Here is a 16,776-nt window from a genome sequence, read left to right on the forward strand (position 1 = left end):
CAACTGCTCCCAGGGTCCCTACCAAGAGTGACATCCACTTAGACCAAGGTCTTCCTGATACCCCAGGGTCCTAGGAAGAGTTCTAATCAGACCCAGGTCACATTCAATATCAATCCCACAGCCAAGGTTTGCAAAATTTTCTGCTATTAAAATGTGGAACATAAAACATCATGACCATCATTTAGGAGTGCCAGGCAATATTCTGGCAAAAAAGCAGAAACAGTCTCTGCACTGATAGAACTTACAGCCTGGTCAGGGAGACACAAAAACAGTTAAACACTCACATGGTATGGCAGGAGAAAGGAAGGGGAGACAGGAGACAGGATGACTAGGGAAGTTCGATCTGGGGGCAACCTTTCAGCAGAGGACTGAAGAATAAAATGTCAGCCCTGTGCAGAGCACGGGCAAGGACCCCCCAGACATGCAGGAGGAAGAAAGGAGCAGAGCTCCTTTCCAAGAGCTAAAGGTCAGCCAGTGTGCCTGCAGCATGGCTGGCCAAGGGAAGAAGGGCAGGAATCACAGGAAGCAGGCGGGCAGAAGCCAAAGTTACAGGACGCTGGCCTTGTTCCTGACTTCACGTTTCAAGGAAAACGCAAGAGGAAGCTGCTGAAAGGTCCCCAACAGGGCGTGATAGCTGGAGTGTGTGTTTACTGCTTCTTCCAGAACACAGCGCAGTAGGAAACCAAACCAAAGACAATGCAGGTTAAGGCAGGCAATGACAATGGCTTGGATCAGTGAAGGCAGTGGCGATGACAAGAAAGATATGGCAGGTGTGAGCCAGATATGTGGTAGACATGGCAGAACTAACTGTTATTTGGATGTGTGGGGTGAGGGGCCAAGGTGACCTTCTACTCTAACCCCTCCCCTCCACATAAGTCAATGAAATTCTACTGGGAGTTTTCAACTTGTGACAGATTTATAAGCTAACATTGGAAGCAGCTTAAGTCTGCTAAGATCCTAGTTCTTTCCAAAGGGGAAAATCGATGCACGTGCCAACAGAAAGAATAAGATGTACATTATTCTAAAATACTAAGTATTTTCCTTAAGGTTTTATGAAATGAGCCCCTCTGAAAAGACAGATGAAGCACCCACAAAAGGATGCCGCCCTGTCAGATCTCCCCAGTACTGAGCCACACAGGCCGTGAAGTTTGAGCATGAGGGAAAGTCACCAGCTTTGGAGTCATTCAGACCCGACTTCAAAAATTGCGGAACCTCGCAGATCCCCTCCCTCTTCGGGAGCTTTGTACTATCACTCAATAAACTTTACTATTGCTAAAGAAAAAAAAAAAAAATCTCTGAACATAACATGAAATAAACAGGCACAACAGAGTCAGCACAAACTAAACCAGACCCACAAAGACTGTAGATGTTGAAATTATCCAGTATAGAAGATAAAGATAGTAAATATGGCTAAAGAAATTTAAATAGGAAATGTAAAGAGCCAAAATTATTGTTTGACCAATAAGATTCTAGGGAAAAAGAAAGTAGAACTTCTAGAAATGAATGTCTTAAATAGCTCATGGACTGGAAAATACATCTGAAGAAATTACCCAGAATGCAGCATAGAAGGACACAGGTGTAAAATATGATAAGCAGGTTAAGAAAGAGGATAAGTAGGTTAACAAGGTCCAGGAATGATCTTAACTGAGGTTCTAGAAGGAGAAAATAGGATGAACAAGAGTCAAGATTTGAAGAAATGATTGAAATTTTTCCATAACTGATGAAAGATACCTATCCTCAGACACCAGAATCCCAACCAATCCCCAAAGCAGGAAAAAAAAAGAGAGAGAGAGAAATACCCACCTAGACACACTGTGGTCAATCTGCAAAACAACAAACACAAAAATAGGATCATAAAAGCAGCCAGAAGACAAAGACAGATCCTCCAATTCCAAGTAGACTGACAGTGGCCTTCTCCACCGCAATTATGGCAGTCAGATGACAATGGAAGAACATTTTTTTTAACTTCATTTTATTATGTTATGTTAGTCACCATACATTACATCATTAGTTTTTGATGTAGTCTTCCATGGAACACTACATCATGGAAGAACATTTTTAAAGGACTTTCATGCTCCACCTAGCAAAAGTAACTTCCAAGAAAATGGGCAAATAAAGAAATGTTTAGAAAAACAAAACCTGAGGGAGTTTGGTACCAGAAAATCCTCACTAAAGTTATTTCTAAAGGATATACCTCAGGAGAAAGGAAAATAACCTCAAGAGGAAGTTAATTAAGAAGGAATGGGAGAAGGGGCACGTGGGTAGCTCAGGTGGTTAAGCCTCGGCCTTTGGCTCAGGTCGTGATCCTGGGGTCCTGGGATTGAGCCCCGTGTTGGGCTCCCTGCTTGGTGGGGAGTCTGCTTCTCCCTCCCTCTGCCCCTACCCCCCACCCATGCTTGCTCGCTTGTTCTTTCTCAAATAAATAAAATCTTTTTTAAAAAAAGGAGGAGGAATGGGAGCAAAGAAAATAATATACAAGCAGATGAAATCCAAGCCAGTGCTGACCATTCAAAACAAAAATCTAACTTAAGGAAATTAAAAACCATCATAGAACAAAGGTGCTACATACTGGGAACAGCACATAAACTGGGAAGGGAATAAGTGAAATGAAAGCACTCTAAGGTCTTTAGATGATTCCAGAGGTTTAAAATTCATTAATTCCAGAATTAGAGTTAACATGCATATTAAAATTTCTAAGTTAGCCCCCCAAAGAATAGAAACATAGGTATCCTATTTCAAAATAGGAGAGAGAAGAAATAGAATTAGGGCAAGGGTTGGGGTAGGGGATCTCTATATAAAAGAAATGAAAACAAGATGATTTGTTGATATTCATATTTCATTGTTATGATTAACAATAGATACTCATCAACAAGTAACTAGACTATGCCTTAGCAGAAGGATATATTTTGTTTCATTACCCCAAATATTTCTTAGTATTTTAATATTTCTATTCAGTGTTCATGTAGTAAGAAAAACACAAAGCAATACCTTTCTCTCTGTACAGCTTAAAATAATTTTTTTCCAAGATGTTCTAAGAGCCCAAATGTCAGCAATACACACGCCTTACAGAAATCACTTGTTGGAAGACATAAAGGTCAAAATGAACTGCCAACTATAATTCACTGTTTGGGCATTATACCCCTCTACCTGCATACATACACTCAGCAAAAATAATCCATGAAGTTGGGGCTCCTGGGTGGCTCAGTCAGTTAGGCATCTGCCTTCAGCTCAGGTCATGATTCCAGGGTCCTGGGATCGAGCCCTGCATCCAGCTCCCTGCTCAGGGGGAAGCCTGCTTTTCCCTCTCCCCCCCACCCCCCCATTTGTGTGCTCTCTCTCCCTCTCTCAAATAAATAAATAAAATCTTTTAAAAAATAATAATAATAGTCCACGAAGTAGCAATCTAGCGGAAGAGACCTGGACAGGGACGGTACCGCCACAGGAAGGTTTATGCAATGGGGAAGTCTCCACAACATCAGCTTCTCAAGCTCTTACCACTGAGTGAAATATTCAGGGACTCCAATTAGGGTTTATTTCAGCAAAATGCAATGAAGAAATGAACACAGCTTTCTCTCTCTCTTAACGGAATTCAAGAGTAGTGGTTAGAAACTTGGTTTCCAAGAAAAACACATTTATCTTAATTTCTGCAAGTCAAGGAAACCGAGCGGTCTAGAAGAGATTTTTGGGCCTTGGGAGCCCCCAACACATGCAGGGATGGGAGCTCCCCCTTGGCACTCCCCTGGGTCCCCCAGCCCTTGCCTTAGCTGGGTCCCAGTGGCCCTGTAGCTGCCCTGCTTTGGAGGAGCAAAGAAGCACTGGAAATGGTTTCTATGCCTGGACAGACAATAGGTACTGGGTTAAGTAGGAAATGAGACCACAGCCCGGGCCTGGGGAATGCAAAGGGTTTGATGTGCGAGAGCTCCCAAGGGGCCAGAGTGGGGTGGGAACGGCATGCCTGGATGTCAACAGACAGTGGCCTTTGGATTCATACACACGCTGTGTGTCCCACCCCCCGACCCAAGCTTGCCGATCGCAGGCCTTGGAAAAGAAAACCCACAACAGAGGATGGGTGAACTAAAAGGCATGGAATTTCCAAACCACAGCTGTTACATCCTAATGAGCCTTATTCAAAGGCCCCAACCCTCAGTTGCTACTGACAGTCAGTCTTAGCTGCCACCCCCCCCACGCCCTGCAACCCAGCAACCCTGACTTTAAAAGTCACATGACACCGGGGGCATCTGACCAACAAATGTGCTTGAATTTTGCCCTGACTTCTCTTTCTATACCACATGCCACAGCAGCAAACACAGTCATTTTCTACAATCCTCTGTTTGGAATTTCCCAAGGCTGAGCTACAAATAAGAATGTCATCAGAGGAGACAGGAGCCAACTGCTGTCAGGAACCCAGCGAAGGCCAGTCAGCCGGTCAGCAGACTAGGGTTTCAAAGGTCAGAAAGACGACACCTCAGTGCCCACTGCCCTCCCACCACCCAGCCTGAGTCCTGGCCACTCGATCATTCACTCCATCCTGCCAAGACGTGGCAGGAGGTCAGAACACCAGCCATTTCTGGTCTGGCTTCATGCAGTGGAGATCCCCACTGAACACAGACATAATACAGCCCTTGTTTAGAACTGAAGGCGAGTGAGAAGCGTCTCTAGCATGAATATCATTATATGGCAAGGAATCACAGCCAAAGGGTGGGGGAGGTAACATGAAATGCCCAAGCCTGTAGGAGGACCTGCTCAGAACCGGGTCTCCCAGGACAAGCAGGACCCTGGAAAGGTATTCCAAGGGATACACTGACCAGAGCACTGTTCAGGGGCACTCTGCCCGAAAGATGGCAGGCCAGCGTGTATCACGCCATATCCTGATACCCCCAATCTGCAGAAAATTCCCCAGTAATCCTACAACCACACAACCAACAAAAGCTTTCACCAGCTCCTGGGGGAAATGATTTCTCCATTCAAATCTCAGGTAGCTCCTATGTGCCAGGTAAGAGCAAGGTACTAGAGAAGAAAGATCAGTGAAGGTCCTGCCCTCAAAGAGATTACAGTCTGGTTGGGTGGGAAGTAACTGACAAACTTCACGGCCAAGTGGATTTTTAGAGACCATCCCATCCTTTCCCTTCCTTCCTGACGAAGGGATGGGGACTCACCAAGGGCCATGAAAGCACTTAGTGACAATGACACGAGTCCCAGTGGCCAGCCCAGCCCCCTGGCCCAATGAGGCCCTGCTTCCAGAAACTCAGACCTGCCACATGCCTCTATGGGAACGCTTCTATACCTTCAAAACCTAGAGAAGATCCAAAACGGCTGATGGATACTTGATTTTTTTAAAGTTTTGTGTTCATATGAGGTCCTCCCTAAAGAAGGGTGCCCCTTAGGTACTGGCTCATGGAGTACTTCCTTCCAGAGCCTACACTCTTTTTTGGGGGGTGGGTTCCACATCAAACATCACCATCATGACAGGTTCCTTTCTCTGTGGACTCAGACCACTACCACCACCCCCATGTGAATCCCAACCCTGCCACTTCCTAGCAAGTGACCTTAGGCAAGTTACTTCTCCCTTGCCCTGACCCACTTCTGAGCAGACCCAGGTTCTGCACCTGCCTCAGCCTCTCTCAGCACCCGGCCCTGCCAGAGGCCTCTTTGCTTTCTGGTCTCTCCTCCTCTGGGTCCGTGTCTCATAATATCAGAACTTCACCCTCTCTGAGCCTTCAGGCCATGCCCTCAGCCCTCTCCTCCTCCCACTTCCCAGGGGACACCCTCGCCAGGCCTCCCGGGGTCCCCAACAGAGCTCAGGGCAGGCGCTTTCTAGGCCTTTCTAGATTCTTCCCACACTCCGGAGTTAGTGTTTCTGACTAACTCTTCAGTTACCTCCAACGAGAGGCATGTTCTGGAACATTCTGAAATCACTGTGTCTAGATTGCTTCACGTTTGCCCCCTCTGAAAGTTGCTTCCTTCACTGGCATCACCACTGTCCCTGGTCCCTCGACCCAAGCTTCATCATCAACCCATCCTTTAGAGTTTTCCTTGCTTGCTTGCTTTCCTGTCTATAAAGCTCTGCTTGATTACCAGTGCAAACCGTCCAACCCCGAACTTTTCTTAACTGGAACACTAAACTGAATGGAGATCATCCAACAGGCATATCTCACAAACACTTCAATTTGGGTGTAAACAGAAGGGATGGGGGCAAAACAAATGGCCTTCTTGGAAGGGACCCTAACTTTTACTCTGGGCCCAGCAGTCGGCTGTGATGAGCACAGGGTCTCAGGTAACCCTTCTGAGGCAGGTCAAGTCCTTATCTTACCGATGAGGGAAATTCAAGGTGAAGAATGAGGGGAGTACAGAACTAGATCACGTGTGACTTCCCTTTTCTTCTCCAGGATGCTCCAAGCTAAAATGATGGCAGCAGATGGGCTCCTGGAACCTAAGAGGGGTCTTCAGCATCAGAGAAATTAAAAACACATACAAACTCTGAGAAAGAGAGAGAGAGAGAGAGAGAGAGAGAGTGTGTGTGTGTGTGTGTGTGTGTGTGTGTGTGTGGCGCCCTAGATACAGAACACAACTCCCATGGGAATGTCACCTGCCCTTTCCCTACGTGTTAGGGCTAAAGTGGTGACTGGGACACAGCCTTATCTGAAAGCTTCAGTCTTAGTTTAATGCTTCCTTGCGAAAGGATAAAGGATTCTGACGTAGACATGATTTGCTCAAGCCCTCTTTGGAAATGGGCTATCAAAGCTCAGGCAATGGTTCAGCTACATAAAACTCCAACCCATTAGGCTCTAGCACATGTGGAAATGATTAATGTGGAACCACTGTGTGTCCTCTGGTCCATCAGCAACCATGAAAGCCACAGCAAATGCTGAAAGAAATACAGGAAAATCCTTAAACCGGTTAGGCCAACTACACTTTCCCAGAAGATGAAGTTCCCATGACTTTTCCCATGAAACACAGAAAGACTTGGTAGGATAAGCACAGCTTGAAGGCCATAGATGGGAGAACTCTCCGACTCACGGTACCACTCAGAGGAGGAAGGGAAGGGAGACGGTATGGATTGAGCAACTCTGCGCCCACTAAGTGCTGAACGTAAAGGAAATAGCTCTGTACAGTAAGTCCCTAAGTGGGCAAAATCCTCTCCATCTTGCGGATGTGTTGGACGAGATCAGAAGAGCAAGCCACTTGTGTTTCTTGACCCAGTTCTCAAACAAACTGGCAGCAGCGCTCCCTACCCACAACCATGGCGACCAACTTTCCAGAAAGGAGAGTGGGGGGGATATCAAAAACGAAACAGTATCACCGCCCTCTCTAAAAACAGAGAAAAACCATTTCTCAATCTCTAGACCAGTGAAAACTTTCACAAGGAATGAAAAATTCATACAATTGGCTAGTGGCCACCTTCTCTCCTTAACTCACTCGAAATCTGGGGAAAACAACTCCAAGTCACAGCTTTTAAATGCAGGCCATTAAAACCAGTCATTTGCCCCTGTTGGCTTCCAATAAAAAGCAGAGGCGCTTCAATAAGACTGATTTTTTTTGTCCTTACAAAAACGTGTGGCGGGAGAAAGCGTCCATTCTGGGGTTGGATTGCACGTGGGGCAGGGCTGGTCAACTGTGGTCGCGCGCCTCGTGGCCGGCCTGGACATGTAGGCGACCAGAGGTCGAGAGGTACCGGCCGCGGGGCCCTTCCAGCCTCCGGTCCCCGCGGGAGGAAGAAGATGCAGTGGGTAAAGAGGCATTTTCTCAGCATCCAACCCCCGGACGCCAGCTCCCTTGCAAACACTCCTTTTGCGGAACTGGCGACCTCCGCTTTGGGGATTTGTTCCACACGTTTCAGAGTCAGAAATGGGACCGTTTTGCCTGGTTCTCCGGAGACAGGACCGGGCAGGGCCCCTCCTGGGGATCGCGGGAGGAGCGGGGGATGGGGGGCAGGGATGGAGCGCGCCCTCAAAACCAGAGTCCCCCGCTGGTCTGCTGAGCTGGGGGCCGCGCGCCCGTCGCGCAAGATGCCCGGAGACAAAACAGAGGCCGGGAAGGGGGCGGCGGGGGGCAGAGGCGCCCGCTGTAACCCGAGCTGCTATATTGATTTCTCCTCCACCGTGTGGTTCCCATTTCACAGACAAGGCCACCAAGGCTATGGGAAGGCGGTGAGCTCGCCAAGCCCAGGTCAGCGGTCTGGATGCCGGGCGGCCCCGGAGACGCGCCGGAGGGCCGGGGCCGTGGCCGTGGCCGTGACCGTGACCGTGACTCTTCCAGTACTAACCCCTCCCGGGGGTGAGCGCCCGCAGCCGACGCCCCGGGCCTCCCGCCCTTCTCGTTCCCCGGCGGCGACAGGTGCGCAGCTTGTGGCGCCCTGGCGCGGACTCCGGGGAAAGTTTCCTGGCCGCGGCGCGCTGTTTACGGTCTGGTTTTGCAGTGCTGGGGCCCCGAGCTCTCAGGCCAGCCCAGCCATTGAAACCCGACACGCGGGGAGGGGCCACCGCGGCGGCCAGCGAGGGAGGTGAGCGGGCTCCGGGCCCGGCCGGCCGCGGCTCCACTTACCTGCGGCTCTGCGAGCGGCCTCAGGCTCCATGCTCGGCTGCCGCGGGGCTGCGTCCCTCCCCTCGGGCTGCCCCATTTCCCTTCCCCTCCCCGCCCCCGCCCCTCCCCGGCCCGGGACTGCCCCCGCCCCCGCTCCGAGGCTGAGCCGCCCCTCCCCCGGGGCTGCCCCGGCTCCTGGCTCCCGGCTCCCGGCTCCCGGCTCCCGGCTCCTTCCCCGGAGCTGGCCCAGCCCCCGGCCCCCGCCCCCTGCCTGGGGCCTTCACCGCCAGCCAGCGACCTTGACTCCCCAGTTTGCAAAGCCAGTCCAACACACCTCCGAGGAGTTTCTTAATTCTTTGCAGGAGAAAACTATTTGCAGAGCACCCCATGGCCAGTGCCCCTCTCCTGAGCCCCTTCTCACTTCCTTCTGCAATTTCTATTTCCATGGACAAGAATCATTTGCATTATCCTTTTTGGAAAATTTACACAGTTTAAAAATAACTCAAAGACCACGAATGACACATAAGGCAGGACAGCCAATAACCTGTTCTGCCCATTTCAAATTTTTTCTGATGACTGTAATATGCCCATTTTTTCTGATAAGGAATACTTTCATTGATTAAATGTTCAGGCTTGTACTCAACTTGAACGAGCATAATTCAATGACAGCCAGCTGTTTCTCCAGTATTTCTTCTTCTTGGCATGTTTCAAGGTGTTTTTTACAGGAGAGGTATGGAGCAGGGGTTGTTTGAAAATGCCAATGGCCTTGGAACCCAAAGGTCTGCGGTCAGTCAACTAGTGCGTGCTCTCTGGTTGGCAGCTCTGAAATTGGCCCTTGAGGACAGCTGCCCAAGCTGCATCCTCAGTCCTTCTGGACCCAAGGGTGGGGTGGGGTAGGGGGTGTGGGGGGAGTTGGGGGGGTTGTTCTTGTTTTTTTACGGCAGTCACATGGTGACCAACAAAGAATAACCAGACCCCAAGGAAGAAGTAAGCCATTAAAGATGTTATCACCAGTCCTTACTCAAACCAAGACATCACAAGAATGATAAAGCCACAAGCTCCCTGGTCAGTTCTAAACAAAAGACTGTATGGTGATTAACATAACATAATAAAATTAAATTAAAAAAAAAAAAAGACTGTTGGGGGAGGCCCGCATTGGCAACCCTGCCGGGACCCCTCTCACTCCAGAGAGCTTTTTCTGGATCCTTGCTCAATAAAACTCTGTCCCCCCCCCCCCCCCCCCCCCCCCACTCTGACACCCAGGGCAGGGTAGTCTGGTTTGTTCCCTCATCTCTGATGTCCTTATACCTCAGCATTTCTGGGATTTCTGTGAGCCTGATCCATCGCCCCCTACCAATCTCTCCTTAACTAGCCCTACCTGTCCCTTACTCAGTACCTGAATACATCTTCCTTCAGAAAAAATATTAAGAATTTTAGACTGAAAATTACCCTGTTTCTCATTAAACACCTGTGCCCAAAGTTGGTATTTAGTCAAATACTCCCTCTTTTCCTTAATAGTTTCCAGGTTTTCTGTCTCACTTGGGTAGGCTACAACTATCCCAAAATTAGAAAATAAATTCTTTTACATTTGCTTACAATATTTTTATTGTTTTGACCTTTAGATCTGATCCCACACCATCAAATGGCCCATTCTTTGCCCCATTACTATAAATTATTTCCTAAATCATGTATTAAATTCCTGTATACATTATGGCTCTTCTTTTATTGATCATTTTTCCTGTTTCTACTACAATACCACACTGTCTTAATGACCACAGCTTTATCATGTGTTTGGACATCGAGGAGGACAAACCCTTCCTAAGCAAACATTCAGTGAGGTAGTTAAGGATATTGGGAGTTGGCAAAGATTGCTTCTTACCTTGAACATTAATTTACATAGTATTCACATCTTTAAAGTTTTGAGTCTTCCAGTCAAAGAACAGAAGCACACCCAAGTTTATTCAGGTCTTTTGGGGGGGGAGGGGAGCTAAAGTTCTAGAGTTCTTGTAGAGTTCTTATGCTTTGTTTATTTCTACATATTTCTGATATTTGTTGGCCATTATGACTGGGCTTTTTCTTTTTTCTGGTTATACTTGCTAATTGGGTATTGCTGGTACACAAGAAAACTATGGGCTTGGATATATGCCAGTCTCATATCCTGCCACTCTTATGAGGTCTAATAATTTTTAAAGTCAATTATCATAGATTTTCTAAGTAGACCCTCAGATTGTCTATAAATAAGTTTTCCGGTGTCTAAACCTTCAGTGACTCCACACTCATTCTGACACTAAAATTGCCCTTAATCCTAACCACGAAGAGAGGAAATGTATTATTTATACATATACACTGGAAAATAGGGGCCCCACAAAATCCTAGAGCGTGTTTTCAGTATGGCTCTGTCTTATAACCAGGAGGTAGTCCCATCCTCCCTCTGGCCTCATTTATCTACATGGGAATCTCTTCAGTGTTAAGAACACAACTATTCTGGGGTGGCTCAGTCAGTTAAGCATCTGCCTTCAGCTCAGGTCATGATCCTGGGGTCTTGGGATGGAGTTCTGCATCGGACTCCCTGCTTAGCAGGGCATCTACTTCTCCCTCTCCCTCTGCCCCTCCCCCTGCTCTCTCTCAAATAAGTAAAAATCTTTATAAAACACACACACACACACACACACACACACACACACACACACACACACAACTGTTCTAGCCATTCCCAAGGTATTTGTGAAATTTGAAAAAAAAAATCCGGTATTTAAACATAAGGGCTAGCAAGCTACTGGATTTTATTTCATAAGTAAACAAATTCCTCTTGTAGCAGTTGTTACTTTTTGGTCAAGGAGCTGTAGTCCTGAAAAAAGAAGAAAGAAAAAACCAGATCAAGGCTTAGCAAAAATGGAAGGAAAAAATGTAAGACAGAAGAAAAATTTAGACAAACCTTTCTCCTATAAAATGTAGGGGAAATAGTACCTTGTGATGTATCATAGCAAACTGCTAGAAATTTTAAAACACAAATTTTCAAGCTATTAATTCACAATTCTTTGGTGACATTACACAAACTAGTATCTTTCTATACCAACTTCCCATGGGATATTGAACATAATCCCAACGTTGTAATGTGGTTTCTAACATACCAATTCTCTGATTGTTTTAAAACAGTTTCAAATGGTTGTTTCTGAATATTGTAAATGTCTGAAGTTTTCCTTTTTTTAAAGATTTTATTTATTTATTTATTTGAGAGAGAGCATAAGTAGGGGGAGCGGCAGAGAGAGAGGGAGAAGCAGACTGTCCACAGAGCAGGGAGCCCAATGTGGGGCTCCATCCTAGGACCCCGGGATCATGACCCCAGCCAAAAGCAGACACTTAACCAACTGAGCCACCCAGGTGCCCCTAAAATTTTCCATTTTTAAATAAGCAAGTGCCGTGAGCATTTGAAAGCTATTCTTTAGTAGGGAAGTTAAAAACATGCATATGTGGTGTCAGAAACCTGCAAAAAGGTGAAATACAGCTTTAGGGTCCTTCCTTACATGGGTGTTGGAGCCAAATCTCACCTAGGAATCCAGCAATAGCACGTCAACTGGCAAGAAAAAAAAATCTATTGCTAACTGCTTCAGTGAACAATGCCATATTAGTAAAAACCATAAATACTGTAATTTTGAGCACAAAACTGTTTGCCACATTCATTCCGAATGCTCTTCGAATTTAAGTGTTAGGAATTAGTTGGACAGTTGGGTAGTTAGGTAGTCAGGGCCAGGGTCCCCAACAAGAAAATAAGGAGTCAGGACTGCTAAAATAAAATAGCACTGACATCCTGTTTTGCAGCTTAGACAGGACCACACTGACATTCTGCTTTGCAGCCTTTGCAGAAATGACTTCTGCAAAATGTCCTAAAATAAGACAGTAACCACAAAAGCACTTGTCAATATCAGGGGCAAGGGACAGTTAAGTCCTAAGCCCCCAGATGTCAGGAAAAAAAAAAAAAAAAGACCATCAGCACCTGGACATTAACCTAATAGGTAGACAGATACATGACCAAAGCCCTGATTGGCACGACACAGCACACTGTGATTGTGTAAGACAGTTCTGCAAAAGAGCTCATAAAAACCCCTAACTTAGAACGGGGTGGGGGGGCGCAACCCATTCGGGTACCCCATCCCTCTCCGGGAGCTTTATACTCTTGCTCAATAAACTTTGCTTTGCTGTCCACCACTCTTCGTCTGGTCTACCTCTTCATTCTTCAAAGCGGCATGACTAAGAACCACGGGCAGTAAGCGGACACAAAATCCTGTAACAACACCGGGCCAACTTAACAAAGAAGGGAAAGCAGAAAAAAGGCGGGGTGGGGGGGGTGATGGAATATGGAATATTCTGAATTGCTCAATCCTCATTTTGATTTTAACCAAGTCTCGTCACTCATTTAACTACAAATGTGTTCCCGTATCCCATAAGGTCACTTTATCATCAACATATCCTGCTTCCTACGAAGAAACATTGTATTCTAGCGCAGGGTCTGGCAAATTACAGCCGACGCCCCAAATCAGCCCTCCGCCTATGTTTTGTACAGCCTGTGAGCTAAAAATAGTTTTTACATTTGTAAATAGTTTAAGAAATCAAAAGAGGAGTAATGGTTTGTGACACGTGGGCATTATATGTACTCAAAATTCATACTTATTGGAACGCAGCCACGCCCCCTCGTTTGCATATTATCCACAGTACGTTGAAAGCTACAAGGGCGGATTTGAACAGTTGCAACAGAGACCCTGTGGCCCACAATGGTTACTTGAAGCTCTTTACAGAGACTGTGTTTTGGCCCCTTTTGAACAGTTAAGCTGGAAAAAGCAAAAGAATGGGGTTGAGGGAGTCCCAAAGGCTACCTTGGAAGAGTGACATTTTTCGAGATTCAGTCAATGCTTTGACAAGAGGCAGTTTGGGTGTGAGTTTTATATTTTATGGTAGACATAAGTAGCTGAGCTGGAAGCAGAGATGTTTGACATAGAGGAGACGTATTACTATTATTATTATTTAATTGCAAGTGCGTCTTGATGACTGATTTATTCTCCCCACCTCCCAAGAGGAATTTGACCAGGTTGATTAAATTTCATTTATATCAAGTGTACAAAATGTGTTGTAAGAGCTGTTCATGTCAGAGACAAATAAACCGTTTTAATCCTTTTTCTTGCTTAAGCAGGAAGTCACAACTTGCCAATGAGAAATTTAAAACAAATCCCACAAAGTTTTATGTTTGGTTCAAAACTCGAAATATTTAGGTCTTGGGATATTATAATCTTGGCAGCCCGCATTTGTCGTCCCTGGTGAGAACCCGTATGTACTGTTGCTTGCTTTTCAGTTCACTGAGGGAGGGTCGCACCTTGCCCTCTTAATCCCAGAGTCAAACATGATTACAAATATTTTCCTCTCGGGAATCTAACTCAGAAGGAAGATCGCTGTGCTTTTTTGTTAAATAAAACATCTCTCTTTAGCTGCCTTATTCATTCTCAGGCTTACTGTGTTTCACGGACCTAAAGATTGTGTTTGACATCAGCAATTGTTAGAGACCATTTGTTTTCACAATGGAAAAAGAAATAAAAGTGCAGATGTCAGACCTCAAAATCCATACTTCTCTGAGTTGTTTTCATTTTAGAGAATGAGAATGTGTGGGTTTTTTTTTTCCAGGTGGGGTTGGATACAATCAGAGACACATGTCACTGTTGCTAAGTAAAAATATTTTACATCTCTCCCTTTCTCTTTTATTAATTGAAAAATTAGGGAAAAGTTTATGACCAAAGAAAAATAAGTGAATTATGGGCAAGTGAAAATTCCAGGACACATTCTAGTTTAAGTTAAAAGAAGCATGGCTTACGTCAAACCCTGAAGAAACTAAAAACAGAAATTGCGGTGTCGTTATCAGAAAAGTAGCGTTGTTAACAACTGGCAGTCTGAACAGTTAAGTCTGTTTCCAGGTGTGATACGTTTCCAGGTGTGATGAGTAAACACAAGTTAGTTCCCCAGATCTCACTAGTGTGGATAGCAGGGTCTGATGGGAGCAGCAACCAACTCGACAAATGCCGGCATTTCCAGTGGCCTAATTTGTTTATGACTGTGATGGGCAAGCAAAACCCTCTGGACAGAAGGGCTAAGTAAGTGACATGAACTTGAACCAGGGGAGCCACTCACCAAAGTGGGGAGTTGATATAACACCCACAATGCCTGAGGGAGTGTGAGAAAAACTAGGTAATTGCTTTCAAACTTGGATTTCTGTATTGTCTACTTTAATCTCAAAATAAGGTGTAATGCAATACCCTCTGCATCCCTGCAAAAACAAGGTGGCCCCAGCCTCCCAGAGCAGGCAGGGGAAGGTCACTGGGGGCAAATGCCACTTCCCACCTGCTGTCCGCTGTAAATAAGCCTGCAGCCCACACCAGGGGCCAATTAAAAGGAATGGCTGTTGGTTCAGTGTCCCAGGAAGGCATCAGGTGGAGTCTAGTCCTTGGCAGTGATCCCAATTAAAGGGAGTGGTATAGTTTTTTTCTATCAGGGGGCCAATTAAGAAGACAGAACCACATGGCCACACCCTCTAATACAAGGCACTCTGAACTTGGGGAAACACTGGGACCCTGGAGGAGCTCTGTCAGTCTCCCTGGGCTAGAGCTTCTCATGGCCATCCCCAGATGGGGAAAGAGAATGTTTTTTTGTGCGTCTTATTAGACAGGTTTCTTCTTTTTTTAAAAGATTTTATTTACTTATTTGAGAGAGAGAGCGAGAGCAGGAGGAGGGGTAGAGAGAGAGGGAGAGAGAGAATCTCAAGCAGACTCCCCCGCTGAGTGGGGAGTCCCACACGGGGCTCGATCCCAGGACCCTGAGATCATGACCTGAGCCGAATTCTAGAGTCGGATGCTTAGGGGTGCCTGGGTGGCTCAGTCTGCCTTTGGCTCAGGTGATGATCCTGAGGTCCTGGAATAGAGCCCCCATCGGGCTCCCAGCTCAGCGGGGAGTTTGCTTCTCCCTCTCCCTCTCCCCCTCCCCCTGCTTATGCGCGCTCTCTCTCTCTCTCTCTCTCTCTCTCAAATAAATTAATAAAAAGAGAAGAGTCAAAAGCTTAACAAACTGAGCCATCCAGGCTCCCCACCTCCTATTAGCTTTCTAAAAAAAAAAAGTATTTTTAGCTAAAAAACTATATACACATATAACTTTTATACATTAAAGTTATATATGTGTATATATATACATATATATGTATATAAAACTTTTATGTATAAAAGTTATATAAAAGTTTAAATATAAAAACTATATAAAACTTTTATATATGAAACTACATAAAAACTGTATCTATAAAACTATATATATATATATATAATATATTCTGAAAGGTCAAGATGTTGCACAATATGGCTTCTTCGATAGAGAAACTAGCCCCAAATGTTAGCTTTAGTTACTCTGCCACAATTAAGAAGGCGGAGGAATGTCTACAGAGCCAGGTGGAAGTCCACCATGGGGCAGTGGCTAACATTTAGTGGTGCGTGGTCCAGCGCAGCATTAAGCGCTCATGGCAGGCAGGATGTGGTGTGGGGGAGGGCACAGTCTGAGAAGCCACACACACACAAAAAAAGTAGATTTTGCTGGCCGGGTGAGCCTCCCCCCCCCCCAGGGCTGTAGGGGCTGAGGACAATGTCCCCCAGGCTCAGGAGGGCTCCATTCAGGAAGGGGGTGCTGTGATCCCCTCCATTTCACAGAAAGGGGAGACAGGGCACAGAGAGGTGAACTTGTCTGAGCACCCACAGCTTATAGGTGACAGGTGCTTTCAACTAGCATTTTTTACCATAAGCTTCATCTGTGGTTTTGGTTTCTTTCTTTCTTTCTTTCTTTTTTTACATATTTTGAGAATCAGTTTCAAGAGCAACCAAATTTCACGAAGTCATCATAGCCAAACACAATGAGGGGCTCCAGGCGGAGAGAAGGAGGAAGATTACTAAAGAGAGGAAACAAAATCCAAACAAACAGATTATAGGGGCACCCACCAACCTGATTTGCCTGGGATTCTATGGGTTACAGCACATTTTAGTACCCGCTCCCCCCCCGCCCCGCGTCCCAATCGAAACCCCTCAGTCCCAGGCAAACAGGGACAGTTGATCATCAAACTCACGGCTCACCTTTGACCCATACCCAGCAACAACCTAACCCCGACCCCAAGGGTCCAGAAAGTCCCCGATGGTGTTCCGACCCTCTGTCTGTTGCCCAAAGCCTCTGAGCCCCGGACTGGCT

At 46.2% G+C, this 16,776-nt stretch overlaps 2 protein-coding genes across 4 annotated transcripts in view; one reads left to right on the top strand and one right to left on the bottom strand.

Moving 5' to 3' along the window:
• The window catches only part of FAM169B (Protein), an 89,180-nt gene extending 80,558 nt beyond the window's left edge, over positions 1-8,622 (bottom strand). The window contains exon 1 of one of the 3 annotated variants that reach the window (XM_025893272.2): positions 8,542-8,622. In XM_025893272.2, the coding sequence (XP_025749057.2) occupies positions 8,542-8,617 (76 nt within the window). In that variant the 5' untranslated portion in view covers positions 8,618-8,622. The remainder of the gene's footprint in view (positions 1-8,541) is intronic. The other 2 variants (XM_025893274.2, XM_073882479.1) reach the window with 2 other exon arrangements.
• A 5,991-nt stretch (positions 8,623-14,613) lies between these two features.
• Positions 14,614-16,776, top strand: part of PGPEP1L (pyroglutamyl-peptidase I like) — a 43,590-nt gene continuing 41,427 nt past the window's right edge. Inside the window, exon 1 of the mRNA XM_073882480.1 lies at positions 14,614-14,654. The gene's annotated coding sequence lies outside the window, so the exon portion shown is untranslated. The remainder of the gene's footprint in view (positions 14,655-16,776) is intronic.

The sequence above is a fragment of the Callorhinus ursinus genome, unplaced genomic scaffold, assembly GCF_003265705.2.
Source record: "Callorhinus ursinus isolate GAN/ISIS: 27379988/994484 unplaced genomic scaffold, GSC_fseal_2.0 scaffold47, whole genome shotgun sequence".
NCBI lineage: Eukaryota > Metazoa > Chordata > Mammalia > Carnivora > Otariidae > Callorhinus > Callorhinus ursinus.